At 34.9% G+C, this 21,303-nt stretch overlaps 1 protein-coding gene across 1 annotated transcript in view; it reads left to right on the forward strand.

Annotated features, from left to right (window-relative positions):
- Positions 1-21,303, forward strand: part of LOC111046263 (2-oxoglutarate dehydrogenase, mitochondrial) — a 55,713-nt gene that overhangs the window by 31,582 nt on the left and 2,828 nt on the right. The window contains exons 5-15 of the mRNA XM_039438221.1: positions 361-616; positions 1,871-2,033; positions 3,364-3,543; positions 4,513-4,693; positions 5,892-6,019; positions 7,080-7,232; positions 10,623-10,851; positions 11,836-12,114; positions 14,575-15,040; positions 16,471-16,618; positions 17,850-18,004. Coding sequence (XP_039294155.1) covers positions 361-616; positions 1,871-2,033; positions 3,364-3,543; positions 4,513-4,693; positions 5,892-6,019; positions 7,080-7,232; positions 10,623-10,851; positions 11,836-12,114; positions 14,575-15,040; positions 16,471-16,618; positions 17,850-18,004 — 2,338 coding nt within the window. The remainder of the gene's footprint in view (positions 1-360; positions 617-1,870; positions 2,034-3,363; positions 3,544-4,512; positions 4,694-5,891; positions 6,020-7,079; positions 7,233-10,622; positions 10,852-11,835; positions 12,115-14,574; positions 15,041-16,470; positions 16,619-17,849; positions 18,005-21,303) is intronic.

The following is a 21,303-nucleotide window of genomic DNA, read 5'->3' on the forward strand; positions in this document are numbered from 1 at the left end:
TATGCCATTAAAGACTACAATTATTGTTCAATGGACTACAATTGATTATGACTTAATGAGAAAACTATAGTGATGGAAATAAGATCTGACAGCTTTGAATGTTTAAATCCTCTATAACTGATACTATTATGAGTGTTATGAATGTCTGTAAAAAAATTGAATTGAATATTATTAGTTGTAACACATCAAATCTGAAACTGTAATATTATACCAAGCTAGAGATTCATACAGTTATTTAGTAGTTATCAAATCTGAAACTGTAATATTGTAACAATCTAGAGATGCATTCAGTTATTTAGTAGTAGTGAATACTTTCAACAGAATTTCATGACTAATTTTGAAATATTTTGTAAAAAATAGACGAAGCAGACATGGACAGAACGTTCAAGCTGCCCTCGACAACATTCATTGGCGGCAAGGAGAAAAGCCTGACACTGCGAGAAATTCTGAGACGCCTGGAGAACGCCTACTGCCGCCATATTGGAGTGGAGTTCATGTTCATCAACTCGCTGGAACAATGCAACTGGATCCGTCAGAAGCTGGAGACGCCTGGAATCATGGAGATGGACAAGGACGAAAAGAGACTGCTGCTGGCTCGTCTCACCCGTGCTACTGGGTAACATTACATTCATTTATTAAAATTGTAAATTCTAATTATGCAGATTTCTTTATTTGTGGATACAATTACAAATTAGATTAAAATGTAGAGACAGATAGTTTATCTGCTTTTGAGAAACCTGTATTCAATAGGTGCCGGATATTTCATGTGAAGCAAATTGAATAGAAATTGACAACATTTTTCATATTATCTAGTAAAATAAAAATCAATGCACCCTTTCAACATTTATTTTCTATTTATATGCAACATGTTTCGAACTTCCTTTTCGAACTCGAACGACATTTTCAAGTGTTTAATCTTTATTTCTTTGAAACTCTTTTTGAAGAAGGAAAATTTATTGTTAAATTGATAGGTTCTCCAAGGTAGTGATAAAGTATTGGGTCAACAAAATTCGAAATATATGAAGGAGGGAATAATTTTTATCATTCCTTTAAAACTCTTGTTTTAGTAGGAAAGTCTATTGTGAAATTGATAGGTTGTCTAAGGCAGAGAAATATTGGGTCAAAAAGATATGAAATTTTCAAGTTTAGAACTAAGATACGAAGGAGGAAACAATAATTCGAAAAAAATCAACGGCACAAATAAATTTTCAAATATTTTCAGTTCATCTTGTACAGTAGAGCAATTCAATATAATGAAGAATATAATGAAGAATATGATTGTTTCAAATCCAAAATGTACCCTATTTCATTACTTCTGTTACTCCTGTATCATAAACGTTGAATATGAATCAAGAACGAGCTCACTTGATGCTTGGAGAACTGTTCTTCTTTATTCACAAATTTCATAGACAAGTAAGTTTTATTTTCATGAAAGCATGAAAATAAAGCGTATCTACTAAACACAATTCTATAATTGATTTATAAAACAATCATTGTTTTGATTTCATGCTTTTCTGAGTAAATTGGATAAATGAATGAATGCATTAATTTTTGTTAAGGAATAACTCTATCCTAGCAAAATCTTGAGAAAGCTTAGGATTTGTTGATATGATGTGTAAGGAAATTATGAAATCAGCTGAAGAACTTGACGTTATTGAATAAACAATATTTTTTGTATCTATACACAACGTTTCACACATTGACACCCAATCTTTCAATAACTTGAAAAATGCTCATAGAAATTTAATAAAAATACTGTGGTTTCTCAACGAAATCTGTGATCATTGTACTGAGAGAAAAATCAGTGAAATGAATATTTAAAAATTCTAGCCATCTATGAGTAATGCGTGTATGTGCAAGTGCACATCAGATCCATTCATGAGCAGAAAAACAAAATGTCGACGGAGCTGGGCGTGGAGTCGGTGGTGATGGGCATGCCTCACCGAGGCCGGCTCAACGTGCTCGCCAACGTCTGTCGCAAGCCTCTCGAGCAGATATTCACTCAGTTCGCTGCTCTCGAAGCTGCCGATGATGTAGGCCATTCATTCATTCATTTCAGTATTTAGTTTATTCATCTATACTTATTATACTTATATTATATTATACTTATTTATTGACTTAGGCCCGTATGCAAATCCTCGGTTTGAACAGAGAAATGTCAGCTGTTCGCTTAAACCCCGAATGAAACACATTATGATGAATGCAACCATATCTACAAGTGAACGTGGTTTAGTGTTAGACGTAGATGGTACATACGGCCTTAGATCATTCAATCATTTGTTCAATTATCCATTTACTATTTATACATATTTTGCATCAAATTGATAATATTCGTATAATCGTTTCATTTTTTTAAATCAACTCTTGACTTGGAGTCCTGTGTTATCGGATTGGTACGTTAAATTGTCGGTTCTGGCTGAAGTATGATAGTCGTAAGGCCCATAGACGGCTTAAATTATGTATTCAGGCGAGGTGGGACCTTCCCGCAAGGGACTTCCCACCACAAAATCCATAGGAATTTACTTACTTTTTATTTGAAGTATCAACTTCAATCATAGATTTATTGATTTAATCATTCAGAATTACACAGACTTCAGAGTAGTACCACAGGCTTACGCCCAAAATGGTTCCAAAACGTAAAAGATTGAACGTCTTGTTCGACTCATAAGATGAGTGTGATGTAATAATGTAAACGCAAATCCTGATTCACACAACAGGAAAATATTCATACGCTACTGGTATTGGAAGATACAATAGTGTTTTATCGACGAAAATCGTATTAATGGATAAACAATTGAAAACTTAACAATATTTCTCAATTTTCTCATTATTGGATTGGTTATCTTTTTAACTTTATCGAAGTTTCTGTAATGCTCATTGTAATGAGAAATGTTTTGGCCGTTCACCATCACTCTTGCTGATCCACATTTATTATATTTTTCATCAGATCCACATCACTTAGAGATTATTTTATATAGGACAGAGATGAAAATAAAAGTATACTGCTTTATTGTTCGTTGAAAAATTTTCACAATTTTTATAAATTGTAATTCATTACAGACGTAGTCTACGTTTCACATATAATTTAAAGGAATATATTTTGAGCCGAATTTACTTAACAAACTTGGAAGTTTTTATTTGATGCTGTCTAGTCTTGTTTACATTTTTTTCTCTTAACGCATCATCAAAATTTTCAATTCTATTCCTTTCTGTTCCTACTTCATCATTGCACATGGAGAATCCAATTTATAATTTTTCCCTCTTTTGAGAAGTCCCTTCATTGCATTCTTTTCGATTTAGTTTTGCAATTAGATTAATGGTTATTGTTCACTAATAATTATTGAATTTTGTTACCTGTTTCAGGGCTCCGGTGACGTAAAATACCACTTGGGAACCTACATTGAAAGACTGAACCGAGTGACAAACAAGAACATTCGCCTGGCCGTTGTGGCCAATCCGTCCCACTTGGAGGCGGTCGACCCCATCGTCCAGGGCAAGACTCGTGCCGAGCAGTTCTACCGTGGAGATGGCGAAGGCAAAAAGGTAATCAATTCAACAAAATATTCACCTTGTGGAATGAGGAAGTATTCTTCAATAGCCACTCAATAATAAATACTTCAAATTGTATATAAAATGAAAAATACAATTTGTGTGTTGTAATCACCTCCAATGATTATAATATGAGCATCTTTCATGGCGATTTTCGTCCTGACGCGATCTGAAAAGGGAAATAACAACCTTTTCTGAGATCAAGATACATTCTAATTTATAAGAAATCAAATGACAGTCACTCCAAACTCTCACCAATGAATTAAAAACATATTCTGTTGAGTATTTGAAGTCAAAATATAAAATAATCAGCTAGAATTCAGAAAAAGAGAAATCAAAAGGGTAGGCTACCTGGTTTGCGGATTCATTTTGTGGCAAAATTTCTCCAACATATATTGAGTTTTTTGATTGAATTTACTAGAAAAAAATAGAATGAAGGGTACGTACTTCTTAATTTTATTTAAGATCGCACTTCGAATCCATTAGCCCGTGTTTTAGTGGCTACCAGTTTTGCAACTAAGTAATAAGTCTGATTTAATTAACATTCATATTTAGCCAATTACACTTCAATCGAAGCAACTAAACATGTTCATCATTCATTTATGAAATCAACGTTGTAAAATATAAGATACGAAATAGGAATAACAATGTTTACAGAATAATTATAATAATAATAATATCGAGTGACCTGGCTGGCTCAGGTCTGATGTATACAGAAAATGAGGTGAGCAATGGGAGTTTCTCATTTCTTCTAGGGGGGTGATTACCAGTAAAGGTTGTGAACCTTTTTTTAATTGAGAAGAAAAAGACACTGATATATATGAAGAAATATCATACCACTGATGTTTATGGCTTATTATGGAGAAATACCACAACATCTCCCTTACAATCATATTATTAAATTTTTTAATGTTTTTCTCTTTGGATTTTCGTTGAGTAATAAATATTTTAAATGCTTGTTAGGTGATGTCGATCCTGCTGCACGGAGACGCGGCGTTCTGCGGCCAGGGCGTTGTGTTCGAGACATTCCACTTGTCCGACCTGCCCGACTACACCACCCACGGCACCATCCACATCGTCGTCAACAACCAGATCGGATTCACCACCGATCCCCGACACTCTCGATCCTCACCCTACTGCACTGGTACACACACCACTTAATCACCACATCAATACAAACAGAATAGTATTAAACATTTAGCGGGTTTTCATGAGTTTTTAGAGTCGGCAGGGCAGGAAGCCTCCGATTGGAAAGTTAGACCATGCATAAAATAAACATGACTTTAAACTAGCCTTTGAACAAACATGGATGGGTGTGTGACGTCATAGAGTAGTGTTCTCATTTCAAGCCAAAAATGGCCCAGGCTAGATGAGCGATTTTGAACTATTGTATTATTCCAATTGAGAAATAAGGGCCGGTTTCCGAGCTCGGGATTTAGCTAAGTTCTAGACTTTAAACATCTGGAGTCAGAAAATTGGCTTTCCGAAACGCGTAGTCGCAGTTTTTATGATATTTATTTTCTCATTTATTTTGTGTTCAATTTTATAGTTTTTCGAAATTCAAATTTAAACGAGGACTGCGTCTACACCCCGTTTCGGAAAGCCAATTTTCTGACTCCAGATGTTTAAAGTCTAGAACTTAGCTAAATCCCGAGCTCGGAAACCGGCCCTAAGTATTGAAATTGAATTTTTTCAAGTAATAGCGATTTACTTATTGATAAAAAAATATAGTTTACATCATATTTACAACGTTTTTCAGTCATTTATGACGTCAGAGAGATAATAATTGAAATATTTTTTTATCAATAAGTAAACCACTATTAATTGAAAAAAATCAATTTGTTTGAGACAGATTATGTTTGCTCCATCCTACAATATTTATTCAATATGAGGAGGTTTGGAAGATGCATGTATATAGTTAGTATACATGGTGAAAGGTGGAAAGTGCCGTAATGAAATGCACTGGCCGCTAGTAACTTGCCGTCTCTCCGTCCCTTTTTATAAGCATTGTTGAATGTAAGATCACATGCAACCCAGTGTATGCCCAATTACTGGAATCTCATAAGTTTAAATCTGTACTTGAAATTTTGCGCAATTACTGGAATCTCATAAGTTTAAATCTGTACTTGAAATTTTGCGCAATTACTGGAATCTCATAAGTTTAAATCTGTACTTGAAATTTTCAAAGTATTGCAATATTTTGTGCAGATGTTGCCAGAGTAGTGAACGTAGTTCTAAATGTAAGATATCTCTTCCACATGCAACCCAGAGCCAAATTACTGTTATCTCATAAGTTTAAATCTGTTGTTGCAAATTTCAATATATTGTAATATTTTGTGCAGATGTTGCCAGAGTAGTGAACGCACCCATCTTCCACGTGAACTCAGATGACCCCGAGGCAGTGATGCACGTGTGCAAGATAGCCGCCGAATGGCGCAACACATTCCACAAGGACTGTGTTATCGATCTGGTAAGTCACCACCCAAAAGGGCTTCCTCCTTTGAAAACAAGTCGAAAATCATGAAGTAAGTGAAACATATACCGTTGAAATCATCAAGTGAGAGCTCAACTAGATTTCCAGAGTGGTATTGAGTAGAATAGCGAAGTATGCATTGTTCAATTTCACTTACAAAATGGGGGAAGAAATTGGATTGTTTTATATACATTCATGATGTTAAATACAATTGATTCAAATAACATTTGTAACAGCTTCCCCTGTATTTGACTGTGATGAATTCACCGGCTCGGATATTGTTTCACCGGGTACAGATGACTGGAAAATTATACATGAGAAAATTAATAAATAGTTCGGTTCCATTTCCATATCGTCTGGCACTTATTCTAACATACCATCCCCAACCTCATTGACTCAGCCCACGTTCGAGTTATATACTTTAGAGGATATAATCAACAAAAAAATCTCTACATTGTTCTTTAAGTGAGTTTTATCTCTAAATGCAATGGGTAATTTTGTATAGTATTTTCATTATGCAATGGACATTACTGTTGAAAATTGTCATTTATTCTAATGTGAATGGATTTCTGGTAATTTCAATTCAAATGCTGTTATATTCGCGTGAGTTTTTTGATGAATTAGATAAGGTATAAAATTCACTCCAATAAAATTATACACCAATGGAAACCTTATTAGAATTGACAGAACTGAATTAAATTTCCAACAGTATTTTTCATTCAAGTTGCAACTATTTTCAACAGTATTCTTTATGTTCAATTTATTTTCAATCAAGTGGCAGTTACTGCCTATTATCGTATGTTATCAATTGTTGTTGTAGATAGATATGTGTGTGCCTTACTTGGGTGACTTTGTAGGTGAGCTACCGTCGCAACGGACACAACGAGATAGATGAGCCGATGTTCACGCAGCCGCTCATGTACAGCATCATCAAGAAGACACCGCCCGGTCTGGAGAAGTACTCTGAACAGCTGATCAAGGAAGGTGTCGTCACCACTGACGAAGTGAAGGTAACAGCTGACTCTCCTCTCACTAAACTGGTTCAATCGTTTTGTAGGTGAGCTACCGCCGAAACGGACACAACGAAATCGACGAACCCATGTTCACGCAACCGCTCATGTACAATATCATTAAGAAAACCAAGCCCGGCTTGGACCTCTATGCCGATCAGTTGATTAGCGAGGGTGTGTGTAACGAGGAGGAAGTCAAGGTGAGGTCTCTCACGCTCTCTCTCTCTCTTTTACTCTCTCTCAGCACCACACCCGACCTGCTTGCCTCTCACAAGTTGGAACTCATGGTTTGGATCTTGCCTGAAGACGCTCTTGCTGCCGCATTCTTCTATAATTATTATCATCTAATTTGTTCAATACCTTACCTCTCTCTCCTCTTATTTTTAATGGATGATACCCCATGTATTTTTGCTCATTTTTATTGCATCTGTATTTTATATTGGTTTTTGGTGGAAACGGTTTGCAATACTCCATTCCTTAATTTTTTATGCATTTTAAGAACTAAATCCAAGTTTCGTACCATTTTTCAAATTGCAAGATAGTTAATTAGCTTGTATATTTTGAACATATTTTTATAAATGTTTTGTTTTTTATTTTTCTAACTAATTTTTGTTTGGTACCAATTAAAAAACGCAAGAAATTTATAATATTTCATTCATTCTTAAATCTTTTTTCACCTCTCACATCTTTTACTCAATTCCCTCCATTATTTATTTTCAGATATCAAAAGTATGTAGAGAACTTTGAATTTTATCTTTTTTATCGTACATTTGAATATAGGTAGGTACTTGATAAAGCTTCTCTTGTTCTTGACATTCATTCTTATTGGCAAGTTTTTTTTAAATAGCTTAAATAACTTGTATAACTGAAGATAAAATTTCAACAAGACAGTTTTTTTTACATATTTTGATTTTTCTCATCGATATAATTATTTGGTTCGCTCACGGTTATTTTGGATATGCTCTACAAATTAGTATTGTATTTTCTCCATTTTTTTTTATTTGATGAACTGATATCAACCGTTATTTTACTTCTCCAAGACTTATTATTTTACTCTTCAAATTGAAGTATCTTCACCTGACTTTCCTTATTCCCTCCCACCTTATTTATATTTCTCTCTATAGAAGTTTTAACTTCACGTCGTCATATCTCTTCAAAATTGTACTTCATAGAAGATATACTCTATATTTTCTAAACTCGAGACATTTGGTAGGTATTCTTTGGAAGGCCTATCGATTATGATTATATTGATGCTTACTTCTATTGCCAATCATTTTTGAAAACCCGTTGTAAATTCACGTTGATTATCCTAAATATTTAAATGCCTCCGCTTCCTTTAGAATATACATTTTTAAATGGTTATTTGTTTAATCGAAGTATTTCATTATGTAATAACTTTTCGGAACATAGATTCACTGTTTTTTCTGCTATTAATATGTCAATGAATCTTTTGCTAATTCATTACATTCCATTATTTGAGCAGATCGAAAGCTTTAATTTTGTGCACCAAGATCCAAAGTACTTATATTTATAAATTTGATTCTTATCAATATCATTGTCATCAAATGGATTATTATCTTCCAGACATAGTAAATTTTGTACTGTAAAAATATTTGCAAGTATAATATTGTATCATACATGTACAAATATTGAATGCCTGGAAAGGGTTGGTTACTTTTTACAGCAATATTTTATTGCTAAGCATGTCAAATGAACAGAGAAAAGGTGAAGGATTACAGTCTTGTTAAAATTTATAAATATAGAGAATTCTTATTCATTATGAAAAATGTTTATCCAGTAAAGTAAATTAATTATGAAGCTATTCTCTCATTTGAGCATGTGATATTTTTGGAAGCTTAGATTCTACTTGTGAAGTCAATTTCACTCATTCATTGTATAAATCTTAAATAAGTGCAATATCAAATTAGATATTGTTATTCATTCTGGGACTTGTATATCTGCAAATAAATTATCTATCGGATAGAACAAACAATACAATAGTCAGAAAAGTAAAAACAAACTATTGCCCAAAACTTCTATTTCTGAATTTTGTCTTAAATCGTCCAAGTTCAGCTCCAATCTATTAATTTTTACCATCCAATTTTCACTTGATTATATTTCGTAAGTCATTCTACTATTTTAATCATCAATGAATCAATACTGGTCCCTGTTCCCCTTCTGAGAGATTCAATTTCGTATTATACTTATCGTGTTGATTTTATGAGATAAATTGTTTACCCTCACCGGTACCTCTTTGGACGAAGAAAAAAATTACGGTATTTTTGTAATTTGTTACTACTTGTTACTGATCCCAAAATTTTTCCCTTGCTGTTAAAAAGCTTTAAAACATACCATTTGAGGCTAAATTAACATGGTTTTACTGGGGACGAACACCAGATACCGGAACCTACATTTTTACAAAAAGAGCTCTGGTGTTTGTTAAAGCGTAAATAATAGAAAGTGCATCATTTCAATAATCATTCTAAGCAGGGAACAGAAGTATTGAAACCAAAACTTAAACGGGTGGTTATGGCCGGCTCAGGTGCCAAAATCTATTCTAAAATCTATTTTTGAGCTGTAACTTCTTCTGTTAGAATTAACTTTCTTGTTTACATTCGATGTCCTGCGATTACAATCAACTCCCTGTGAAGACAATAAAATTAATGTTTTGTGATAACAATTTAATTACTGTATTTGTAGTAGACCTACTTCATCTTCTAAGATCAGATTCAACTTCTTGTGATTACAACATAGACTTCGCTTAGACTGTGTTGGACCAAGCATTATAAATCTTTCTGTCTTGTAATTTTATGTTTCAGTAGATATTCAAATTGAATGAAAAGAATTGAAAATGTCACAATAGCTTACCCACTGGAAACATTTTTGAGAAACTTGTTTCTTTTGTAACATTATTAGCATTATTCAGTAAACTTTATTTGAGTTTACTCTACTCTTGATCTCTAATTAATCTTTGAGTTCTTAGAGATTGAAACTAGTGTAGTAGCTAGAACAAGGTAGTCACAATTCCAAGTCGTTTTATTATACGTAAATAAATGTATATTGTTTATTGTCGCAGAATGGGCATTTACATTATAGACAGCGCCATCATTGGTACAGTCAATATATTGTATAATGCAATCATGATTAATCACTGGCGCCGACTGATCAAAAACTTTGGAGGGGTCAATTTTCCGGGGGGTTTGAGGAGTATACCCAGGAAAGGGAGGTCCAGGAATTTTTAGGCCTGGTTTCACCATAACCAAAAACTAGGTTTGAGAGTTATTTGGATGTAGTCAGCAGATTTAAAATAGTTTTTTGTTGATTTAGAATCAACTGTCGCTCAAAGTATTATTGTAAACCAGGGAATAAAATCTCGAAACAAAATGAAAATTGTTTAGAAGCCGACTAAGGTTTTGTTTCACACGTATATTCAATATTAGTCTCAATCAACCCGAGAATAGTGCAATGCTGGGTAGGTAAGATCAGTTGATCAGAGTTAGATGATATCGAGGGGTATTACTAAATTTTCCGAAATATTTCAAATGCAGCTATTTTACCGTGTTTTCAATGTAACTGCGAATGCATTGCAGGACGTACGAGACAAATACGACAAAATCTGCGAGGAAGCATACAGCAACGCGCGCAAGGAGACCCACATCAAGTACAAGGATTGGCTGGACTCGCCGTGGTCGGGCTTCTTCGAGGGCAAGGACCCCCTCAAGGTGTCGCCAACCGGAGTCAAGGAGGACACCCTCGTCCACATCGGCAAGCGCTTCTCCTCCCCTCCACCCAACGCCGCTGAGTTCGTCATTCACAAAGGTTACACTTGATACTGTAATTTAATAGTTGCTTAGTTTGAATTTGTTTTGTTCAAATAAGATTTGTTAGTTTCAATATTCATCATTCTATTCATTTTTCTTTTTTTATTCATTATTTTGTAGACTGAATTTTTGAGGTGTTTGTATCTTAGGGTGGAAGTAGTTCATTTCAAAGGTACCAACTTTGGTTTTTCGCATTTATCTCGAAACTTATGCAAGTCATGGACATGACGACTCCATACACAATTGAATCTCTTAAAATTTCCTACAGCTTTCATATGACAACTTTTTCTTTCAAAGTTTTCGTGATACCTGCTCTTGAAGGTGAGACATTTTTGAAAAAACACATTCGCCTCCAGTTTTTGTTCATTTTAGCTTTATACTCAACGAATAATGAAAAAATCCATGCTAATCTCTATAAGCAACGTTAATGTTCTATGATACTTGTAAGTTATCCAAAATGGCTGCTGATTGAAGTTTCAAGTAAAAACTAGAACTTCAAACAGCCGCCATTTTGGATATAGATATCATAGAACATTTTTATTGATGCCATCTTTTTTTTTAATATGCCTTCAAAATTATGTACCACAAAATGGGTGTTTACATTTTAAATATTCTAGTTACAACCCCTAAGTCACCCCCTTACGAGGGGTTGAAATTCAGTTGTACGTCAAAAAGTGGAGTATTCAACCAATAACTTATCCTGAAAGTTACAGTATTATATCTACAACAGTCTCCAACTTATTGAAGGGCTCCCATACATATGACTCACTTTGTATATCGCGAAAACAGTGGCCGATATAAGAACATTTTACTGGGCATTTTTTGTTGCATTTTTAATGTCGAATCTATATATATCGCGGAAACTGAGGTTGATATAAGAACATTTTACTGGACATTTGTTGTTGCATTTTTAATGTCAAATCTATGGTTTTTGGCTATTACACCTTTCGTGAGACACTTAGTATATAATGGTTGTTTGTAGGTATCGAGCGTATCCTGAAGGCGCGCATGCAGATGGTGGAGCAGCGGTCGGTGGACTGGGCGTTGGCCGAGGCGATGGCGTTCGGCTCACTGCTGAAGGAGGGCATCCACGTGCGCCTCAGCGGTCAGGACGTGGAGAGAGGCACGTTCAGTCATCGCCACCACGTGCTGCACCACCAGAAGGTCGACAAGGCCACCTACCGCATCCTCGCCAACCTCTACCCCGATCAGGCGCCCTACACCGTATGCAACAGCTCGCTCTCCGAGTTTGGTGTGCTCGGTCAGTACGCCTACCACATTCAACTAATCTATCATTCATTTCAAAACTTCTAATTTGGTATCCAAGTGAATAAATTATCATTTTTACTTTCCTTGCCCTATTACCATTAGTAAGGAAAGTATTGCTTTCCGAAAAAAATTAAGGTACCCAATTTCCAAATTTCTATACGTTTCAAGGTACCCTGAATCTAAAAAAGTGGTTTTTGGGTATTGGTCTCTGTGTGTGTGTGTGTGTGTGTGTGTGTGTGTGTGTGTGTGTGTGTGTGTGTGTATGAGTGTATGTGCGTCTGTGTACACTATATCTCATCTCCCAATTAACGGAATGACTTGAAATTTGGAACTTAAGGTCCTTACAATATAAGGATCCGACACGAACAATTTCGATATAATGCAATTCAAGATGGCGGCTAAAATGGCGAAAATGTTGTCAAAAACAGGGGTTTTCGCGATTTTCTCGAAAACGGCTCCAACGATTTTGATCAAATTTATACCTAAAATAGTAATTGATAAGCTCTACCAAAAGCCACAAGTCCCATATCTGTAAATTTCATGAGCTCCGCCCCATTTATGCAAAGTTTGATTTTAGATTCCAAATTATCAGGCTTCAGATACAATAAATTTAAACAAATAATTCCAAGTGGGAAAGATTGAGCATGAAAATCTCTACAATTAATGTTCAGTAACATTTTCACCCAAATTTAAAATAAGCTTGAAATTCGAGAAAATGTTATTCTTCAATTGCAAACTGTTGGCAACTGTTGATTCTATTAAATCATTCACTATGAAGACCTCGTATGTCTCCAGCGTTATTGTCCTGTCACCAGCTGGCTTAGATCTTTGTTTATAAGAAGACTTGAGCTGCGCGTGAACACTAGCGTCAGGTGATCAATTTTCATAACGACAAGGAAAGATGTGTGAGTGCGCCGCACCAGATTTTTAACCTTCAAATAAATGCACAATTAACTACTACCTTTTTCTATTAAGAATTGAAATTATATTTCTTTGATAGTTGAACAAGCGGTCAAATGTAGATAAAAAATTCTCCCTCAAGCTTGCTTTTCTGGGAGGGCCTGATACAGCATCTACATTTTGTCCCAGTCGCTGGCCCAGCCTGCAATTTGACCAGTGCCAGATGAAAACCAGCGGTAGCCAGCCAGCCAGCGTTGGCAAACCACCCATCCACACATCGGCCTTCATTGGGCCAACATGTAGATACGGCATTGAATTATAGAAAATTAATAAATTACTGACAAATTAGTTATTATATAGTCTGTATAGAATAAGTGGAGACTTGACGACCATCCATCCGAAGAAATCACAGGGTTGCCAAATCGTGTAATATTGCAACTTTCTCAATTATATAGAATTTAACGTCAGAATTGGATGTAGAATATCATCCCCGATATTCCAATAGTGCTAAAAATGCTTCAGCGTTGAAGGATTAAAAGGAAATTTTAATTTATAAAATTGAAAACATCGCGAAAATTTGTTGTTCTTTTGAATATTAATTCTCTCAGAATCATGAGGCTTCGTGATGCATAAGAATTTTATATCAAAATAACGGGGAGAATGTCTCCTTTCTATTGGTGCCTGGATCATTTTCATCCGACCTATGGTTATTTTTAATTAATGATTAAGTTTGTCAATGTCGAGACATTTTGAGCAGAAAACATGAAATTTTTGAAGTTATTTTTCCAATTCTTAAACCAGAAATATTTTTAGCACTACTGGAATATCGGGGATGAAATTCTACATCCAATTCTGACGTTAAATTCTATATTTTTGTAAAAGTTGCATTTTTTTTAAGATTTGGCAACTCCGTATTTCTACGGATGGAGGGCCAAGTCTCAACTTATTTTATACAGATTATAGTTATTCATATTATGAAATCATATTTATATTTGTAATGATATTGTGAAATGGAATTATTAGGAGAATATAAATTGAATTGAATCGTAATATTTAAGGAGGTGCACTCACAGAAAACAGTGAGACGTTCCGAGCTCTGCTATTTGGGTTCCGAGGGGTTTAAACTCTGAGGTTCCGTTTGGCGGTAAAATTCAAGTGTCCCTATTGGGTTTCTCAATTTATTTGGAAAACAGTCAAGTCAATGAGTTCTAAAAAAACCTGATATATTGATAAACAAATTAGGCCATTTATTCTCACATAAATTTCTTTTACATTTATATTCGAGTGAATATGATTTCATTGAACTAGACTTATAATATAATTTCTCACAATATTTGTTTTATTCATATTCATAGATGTGTTCAAATGTGTTTTATGCGGTATAAAGTGAAATTAATGAGTCTTTAGCCTCATATTCTGTAATTTTTCGAAATAAAATGCTAACAAACGATCGTCTCGATTTGACAAATTCGATATTCATAAATATTATTTCCATTAAAGTTTTTTATCCATAAATATGGTTGAATTAACTTGACAATCGCCCTGCACACAGGCTTCGAACTGGGCTTCTCGATGACAAATCCGAACGCACTGGTGTGCTGGGAGGCGCAGTTCGGCGACTTCAACAACACGGCGCAGTGCATCATCGACCAATTCATCTCGTCGGGCCAGGCCAAGTGGGTGCGCCAATCAGGGCTCGTCATGCTGCAGCCGCATGGCTTGGAAGGCATGGGCCCTGAACACTCGTCCGCCCGTCTCGAACGCTTCCTGCAGATGTCAGCTGACGACCCCGACTACTTCCCGCCCGAGAGCGAGGAGTTCGCCGTGCGCCAACTGCACGACATCAACTGGATCGTCGCCAACTGCTCGACACCCGCCAACTACTTCCACATCTTGCGTCGGCAGATCGCGCTGCCCTTCCGCAAGCCGCTCATCCTCATGACACCCAAGTCGCTGCTGCGTCACCCCGAAGCCAAGTCCAGTTTCGACGAGATGACCGAGGCCACCGAATTCCAGAGGTACGCTGGCATCTAACTCTAATTCCCAGCTCACCACCACTTTGCTAAGTTTCTCAAATTCTCAACTACTGTAACTGCCAAACCGATTATTCATGCAAAGATTCGCTCCACTTTCATTTTTCTTAGAATAGTTGAACGTTTACTTTGAATTAATTTTAGATGATACTTGAGTTCACATAATTTATTGTTCTTTAGAAAGCAGTTGACATAGCCTGATTATCAATGAGTTTTACTGAATATTTATAATGGAAATTGAATTAATCTTCAGTTTCAGTTGAACTGATAAAACTTAGAAGTGGTTGAGCAAATAGTTGAAAGAGGCGTGGAAAACAGATATAGTGCTGATAACCGAGCCAACCATTAGACTATCAAATCACGGACCTCCAAAAATAAATTTCAATATAAGAAACAGCTTCTCTATCGATTGTTATATTTGATAAATAATATGATGATGCAATTTCATCATTGGATGACACAATGTCTCAACACCTGTTCAAGTTTCAATCTAAACAAGAAATCGTAAATGAATAACTTGAAGGGGCCATCACTAACGTCATTTTTTATCTCTTTTTAATAAATGATATCTATGAAACTTTTTTTCCAAAATGAAAGCAAATCTACATTCCTGATTTACAATAATTGAATAAGTTATCTAAGAATGCTATTGAGTCGAATATTAAGAAAGAAGTGCTTCTATAAATAGAGTTTACCTGCTTGTGCTGACATTACTACATGCATTCTATAAACATAACCTAGTTTACAAGTTTCGAATCAGGAATTTATTGATTGTAGTTGACAAAACTTCCACCTGGAGCGCTAAAAGGCGGTTTTTGTACCAGTTTTGCTGTTCCTTATTCGGAACTAGGAAACATATTATTTTATTACAGTATAGTATGCTGTAATAAGAATCGTGTGTTTATTTGTTCTACAATCAGCTGTTTACGGGCTTGATTTCATGGATGTAAAACTGCTGAAATTGAATGACTAGACAAAAAGTATTTGAAGATTGGGTCAAGAATTTTGTGTTGAATGAAAATTGGTCTACTCTTTTGTATCAATAGGAAATCTTTAGAACAGTTGAAAGAAAGTGATCATTGTTTGTTGTTGTTTCTTTTGCAAACCATAATAAACCTCAAAATAAAAAATCATAGTTTTTTTGTGAAATCCCCTAAGAAATTATTTTGTTTCTTGTGCTATGAGGAGTGTGGTGGAGTGTCTCTGATGTCTTAAGAGATTGAACATTTTTCGAAAAAATACAGCCATATCCCCAATAAACCGTGTCCCAAAAGACCAATTCTTTGTATCGGGGTATTCTTTAAAACGGAGTGACATTACAGTGCGTTTCATGTGGAAATACATTCAGTGTTTATGCCATGTAGAGGTTTTACTGTGATAGTAGATATGTAACAAATTATTGTTTGTGTTTGCAGGGTGATTGCAGATGATGGACCGGCCAGCAAGAGTCCATCGTCAGTGAAGCGACTGGTGTTCTGCTCTGGAAAGGTGTACTACGACCTCAAGAAGGCCAGGGAGGAAAGGAAGCTCGCTGACAGCGTTGCTATCTCTCGTGTCGAACAGGTCAGCCAAACTATTTGCTATTTTATAGCAATAAAGAATATTCTAGAACATTTGAAATAATAATTGTATTTGGGGAGTTAGTTAAAAGTCAGACGATTCCACGAATTTAAAAGTATATTTATCAACTGTCTACTAAATAAGTTGAGAATCATGCGCCTGCTACTTTAAAGGGTTCATGCGCCTTCCGTTTAAAGGGTTACCGCTTGAGCCAATTCCTCTGGATATGATTCATGAATTGTAAAATCGCTTCCCGGTGATTCGAAACCCATCTAAATTTAGTTCCATTAATCTTTCATTATCATCCGCCTCATTACCCACCAACAAGCCTAGAAATCATAAATATGGGCATCATCCTCAGCAGAAAAAAATCAAGATGCATATTTCACCCGTAAAATAACACTTTTTACAATTTTAAGTTTGTGTTCCAAAAGAATACGATTTTTCTTACAATAGAATATTTTACAATCATGCTAATTTTTGTATTCTTGCCACCTAGTATGCAGCAGTGTGTGTAATTTGTTTGGATCAGCCATCAATTCCAACTCCTTTGTAGCCGTGTTTCATCTTGCTAAAAAATATGTTCCAATATGTAAGAGTGAAAGAGAAACAGAAATTAGAAAGTCGGAGAAAATAATTAAAAAATTGTGTTACACTGTATGAAATTTTAACGAAAGAACCATTTGCTGTTTTACGCTTTACCTTGTAGATTTTTTCTGTTCTTATTTATAGTATATTCTCAATACTTCATTTTATTCGAGTCGAAAAATTTATATAACGTTTTTCCCGATACCTTGGCATTCCTATTATATTGCAAACAAAAAAAAAATGTTTTTGGGGTCTCCAACAAGCTGTTGATTTATTACTAGTCAATACATTTTTTTTAATTAAACTACTATTTTTACTTTCATGTGTTTTCCAAGATATATTCACTTTCCTTTATAGGTCCACTACAATTGGAATAAATACCGGCAAGTTCCCTTTTCAAATTTCTTCAATTCACAAAATAAATGTAAAAGTGCATTAATAAAATATAAAAAGGGTATTTGGTTATTTTCATTATTTCAAGAAAATATTTTTGAGATGAAGTGAAGTGGATATCTGAAAAACATTTCATGACTATGGATTTTATGAATTCCCAAAAAGTATTGTTTCATACGTAAAATGTTCTCTCTCAAATTAAGTTTTGATTCTTTTGCAACTGACAATATAATAATACTGGTTGGGTTTTCAGATTTCTCCCTTCCCATACGATTTGGTGAAGAAGGAATGTGCAAAATACCCGAACGCTGAGCTGGTCTGGTCGCAGGAGGAGCATAAGAACCAGGGAGCATGGAGCTACGTGCAGCCCAGGTTCCACACCGCTCTCAACGGATCACGCCATGTCACGTAAGTTCCTAAAATACTAAATTCACAATTAATAATATCGTTCACATTCCATTTAATTCAATTTATTCATTATCATGTATTCATAGTTCATTATTAATCTTCTTAACCTCAATTGGATTCATTTCAAAACGTTATTAATACTTCTAATTGATCAAATAATCTCCATTAGTCTACAATCTCTAGAATTCTATTCATTTCCTTCTAGATTCATTTTGCATTGTTTGTTATCCATCTTCTAAATTCAATCAATTCTAATGATCGCATCGTTTCCATTCTTAGCACTCCATTCACCCATATTGATTTCCCATCATAACATGTTACTAATCGTTTTAGACAACTTCAAAGCATGAAAAGATTTTTATGGCTAGTGACTCGCTAATATCATTTCAGTTATGAAATTCAATATTTACTAATTCTCCTCATAATATAGCAGCTTCACTAAAAGCTATTTTCACTCGTAGAATTTTCTAGAACTTCGAAAGGATGTAATGAGAGTAGGAAGAGTAAACGGAGGTGCTAATCTTGATATTTTCTGTAGACAAAATAGTTTGAATGTATGATTGTCGATGATTACTAACATTGTCCATCAGGGCATCAAGTAATTCGGCTTAGTCAACAAGACGTTTGATCGGGTGAAGCTAGTTCTGTGTGATGAGGCTATTCACAAATCGTCTTGAAAGTAGTGCTCAATAGGGTTTAGGATGCACCATGGAATTTTTTAACCTTTTATTGGTTCACAAATTCACTGTCCTTCAATCCTTAATTTATCCATGCTTTCTAAACGATTTACCTATAGGTAGAGAATCGGTCAAACTGCTTCAGAACACCGAATAGTTCTAAAAAAAACCTTCATTAATAAAATCTGTTTGTGGTCTCGGGTGGTTCAAAATACACGTATTCATTTTAAGAACAGTATACAGATTTGTCAGATCAAGCTTCCTATTTTACGAGAATACCCCAAAATCTATGCTTGATCTTTGACAAACAATAAAAATAATTTGACCTAGATAACTTTATGGGAAATTAAATTATAAATTTACTATTCAGCAGAGTCCACTCGAATGTTGCTAATTTTAAATACTTTAGAAAACGTAAGATAACAAATAATATAAGTGTGTATTTTCGCCTCAGTCAAGTTTTCACGAACTCTCTAATGATGAATGATTGAAACTTTTTCCCAATGAAGGATAGCAAAATATTCAAACTCTTCTCATGTTTGCAAGTCATGTCAGAAGCCCTGCGATTATTATCAAGTGCAATATTATATATTAACCTCTCCCTTACAAAAATTACTCCCTTATTATACCCCGCGTTTAACTTATATCAGTTGAATTATTTTGAAATTGACATGGATTTACTTTCTTCTTTTACAAAATACAATATATACAACATTAAATGTGAAGAAGGCTCCTCATATGGAGCGAGTTCCAAATACAATTGAGTAAATCTTATAATAATAAAGACAAATAATAGAAAAGTAAATGATTTCAGCTTACAATCGATAAAGAACAAGCGACAAATTATTCTAAAATACATATCAATACAGTATTGTAACATTCATTTTGAAATGTCAGATAAATTATGGAGATAAATGGGTCAAGGTTTGCCTTTTCCCTCCTAATTATTCAAAGGATGTGTAAATTCAATAATGAATAAACCTTTTTTTGTAAGAACAGTAAACGTTTCGGAAAGTTTGTTTTCAGTGTAAAAACATTATTATTGCACCAACTTCTATTGACAGTCACCGAACATATTCCAGAATATTAATTTTCCACTCATTGTTTCAACGATGTGTAATACAACCAAAAAATGAAAGATAATGTATAAAATTTTTATTTGAAAGAACAGTAAGCATTTTCCAAAGTATTACACGTGAACACTAAAGAAACATTGTTTCTTCACTTCAACTTCTTTATTTACAATCAAAGAACACATTCTCCCAATATTGTACAGTATATCTTTAAATTCGTGGTGTAATTTTGTTGCGGTAAATTGCTGACAAGTGGAAACGGTTTCTGGTTTGCAGGGAAGGGGGAAGCAGTTCGTCCGAACACATTGGCTTTTTCCAGTCCCTGTTCGGCAAGTCCCCTCCCTCCACACCACCCCCCACCCCCGCTCACAGCTCATCAGCTGACTCTGACCCGAGCTCACCCGAGTCGTCTGCTCCCAAAATCAGGCGGATTAGGTGAGGCTTTGCTAACTAATGTCATCATCACTATACATTACACTATCACTATCATAACACCTCTTCAACTGTTATTTGAAAATCATGATGTATGATACATGTTTTTCCCTATAAAGGACGGCAGAATGCATTCACACACAAATTCGAGCTTAGCAATCTAAGCCCACTGTGAGTGGGACTATTTATTCCTGTGTTGAGATCCCAGCCTCACCATACACATTGACATCATAGCCACTGGGTGCTTAGCTGCATATCCTCTAAACTGCCTAGTGCTTCTTAAGAGTAAGACGACTGGCATCCTCACACAGTGATACTACTTTTGTATTCTCATTGTATACTTACTACCCAAGGGAAATTTCTGAAAGAACAAACAGTATTGGGTAGATTTAAAAAAATAATAACTGTAAAAATAGATTTTTTTTAAATTCATGTAAAGATTGAATTTTATTAAGAGAACAATGTTCCCTATCAAGAACAATATTAGTAGAATTTTGTTGAAAAATAACTGTGATGTGAGAAACTCTTATAATCTAAACTACATGCAAAATTCCAATTAAATTCGCGTTTTAATAATGTGAATCTAATACTTGTCTTGAATAATAATTTCAAATCATTGGCCGTTTTCACACTTACCGATTGTCGGTCGACACTAACAATATTGTCCTCTGATTGGCCAATTCTCACCAACAGCTGATTCTCAGCCAAACAAATAAATATTTGATCTGTAATACCAACATTGAAACTATCAGAAGACAACTTATATACGTACTAAATTTATTGATAGAATCCCTAATTAACTGTGCCAAAATAACCAAGAAAGTAAAAAATGATATCAACAATTATTTTTTTCTAGTATAGAAGCTATCACTTGGAGTGCATTTCTGTTTTGTGGTTCGCTTTCTGATACTTTGATTCCGTCTTAGTCTATCTTGTATTATTTTTGTAATAAATATCTCCTGGTCCTGTGGATCTTTCCATTCAATCATACCTCCATTCCATCCTGACATACCTACATTTCCTTCACGTTTCCTTATTCCTTTCATACTATCTCAAGGATGGAAGCATTCCCTAGTACATGGTTAACCATAGTTGGAAATCTTATAAATCCTCCCCT

The sequence above is a fragment of the Nilaparvata lugens genome, chromosome 11, assembly GCF_014356525.2.
Source record: "Nilaparvata lugens isolate BPH chromosome 11, ASM1435652v1, whole genome shotgun sequence".
Lineage (NCBI taxonomy): Eukaryota > Metazoa > Arthropoda > Insecta > Hemiptera > Delphacidae > Nilaparvata > Nilaparvata lugens.